Raw genomic sequence first — 1,156 nt, forward strand, 5'->3', positions numbered from 1 at the left:
TGGGCCACCCCGACAAGGTGGCAGCTTGACATTGCTAATTGCCCCATGAAAGTATTTCTCCCTAAACATAAACCCTAAAAAGGCATGTTTTATAAAAGTAAAAAATACATAAAATAGTTTTTTAGTCTATTTAATGCAAGTTTAGTACAATTGTTTTTCGAAAATGCCGAGCTGCCAAAAAGGAAGTACCCACTGTTTTGACATATCCTCACATGTGAATGTAAGTCGCGACGACCCCACATGAATAAAAAAAGTAAAAAATCCCATCCCACACCCCCCACTGTGAAGATCTGTCAATTGGGGTATCAATTTTCTTTTGGCACTCCAGCATGGTCCATTGTCTTTTGGATTTGTCCATAATTGGCTTTTTTAGTGTAGGTCTATTCAGAAAAGCCTGTCCAGTTGAACCCATAAATCTGTACGGTGAAGAGTCTATTATAAAAGGGGATGCTATATGGACAGGTCCCTTAACTCGGGAATTTATTCATTCTACACAAAAGTTTCTCTGAGGTGCTTGGATTTGATTTCATCGTGCTATGGAAAGTTTTCAAGGTTAGAGAAATCCCAACAATTACAATATGATTTTCGCATTAGAATTTATCCTTTTTCTGTGTGTAAATTAAGTCTCTTGAGAATTATTCTGATGTATAATTTGTACTCTTGAATCTTGATGGTGTAGATGGTGAAAGATTGCATCTGTTAGTCGTGGACGAGGCTGGAGACACAACCGGGAACGGAACCTGGCAGGAAACTAAAATTGAGGTGAGGGATCTAACAAAAGTTTCAGACGAGGGTGTTGTAATATTGAGCAAAGTCAACGTGGATATCCCCAAAGGTGTGATTATGGGGATCATAGGGCCAAGTGGAAGTGGAAAGTCAACGTTTTTGAGGGCACTCAACAGATTATGGGAGCCACCTCGTGCTTCTGTGTTCTTGGATGGTGTAGATATATGTGATCTTGATGTACTCGGAGTTCGCCGGAAAGTCGGGATGTTATTCCAGCTTCCGGCTATCTTTGAAGGTACATGTTTCTTATAAATCCATTTTATAGTTTAATTTGTTAACAGTGGAGATTAATTATATTGTTCACGTGTCCCTGCAAAACTATGCAGGCACAGTTGCAGATAACATCCGATATGGACCACAATTACGAGGA

At 39.5% G+C, this 1,156-nt stretch overlaps 1 protein-coding gene across 1 annotated transcript in view; it reads left to right on the top strand.

Annotated features, from left to right (window-relative positions):
* The first annotated feature begins 404 nt into the window (after nt 1-404).
* Nucleotides 405-1,156, top strand: part of LOC111389664 (protein STAR1-like) — an 8,600-nt gene continuing 7,848 nt past the window's right edge. Inside the window, exons 1-3 of the mRNA XM_023014603.1 lie at nt 405-552; nt 680-1,021; nt 1,113-1,156. Coding sequence (XP_022870371.1) covers nt 537-552; nt 680-1,021; nt 1,113-1,156 — 402 coding nt within the window. The 5' untranslated portion in view covers nt 405-536. The remainder of the gene's footprint in view (nt 553-679; nt 1,022-1,112) is intronic.

This window comes from Olea europaea, unplaced genomic scaffold (genome assembly GCF_002742605.1).
Source record: "Olea europaea var. sylvestris unplaced genomic scaffold, O_europaea_v1 scaffold6060, whole genome shotgun sequence".
NCBI lineage: Eukaryota > Viridiplantae > Streptophyta > Magnoliopsida > Lamiales > Oleaceae > Olea > Olea europaea.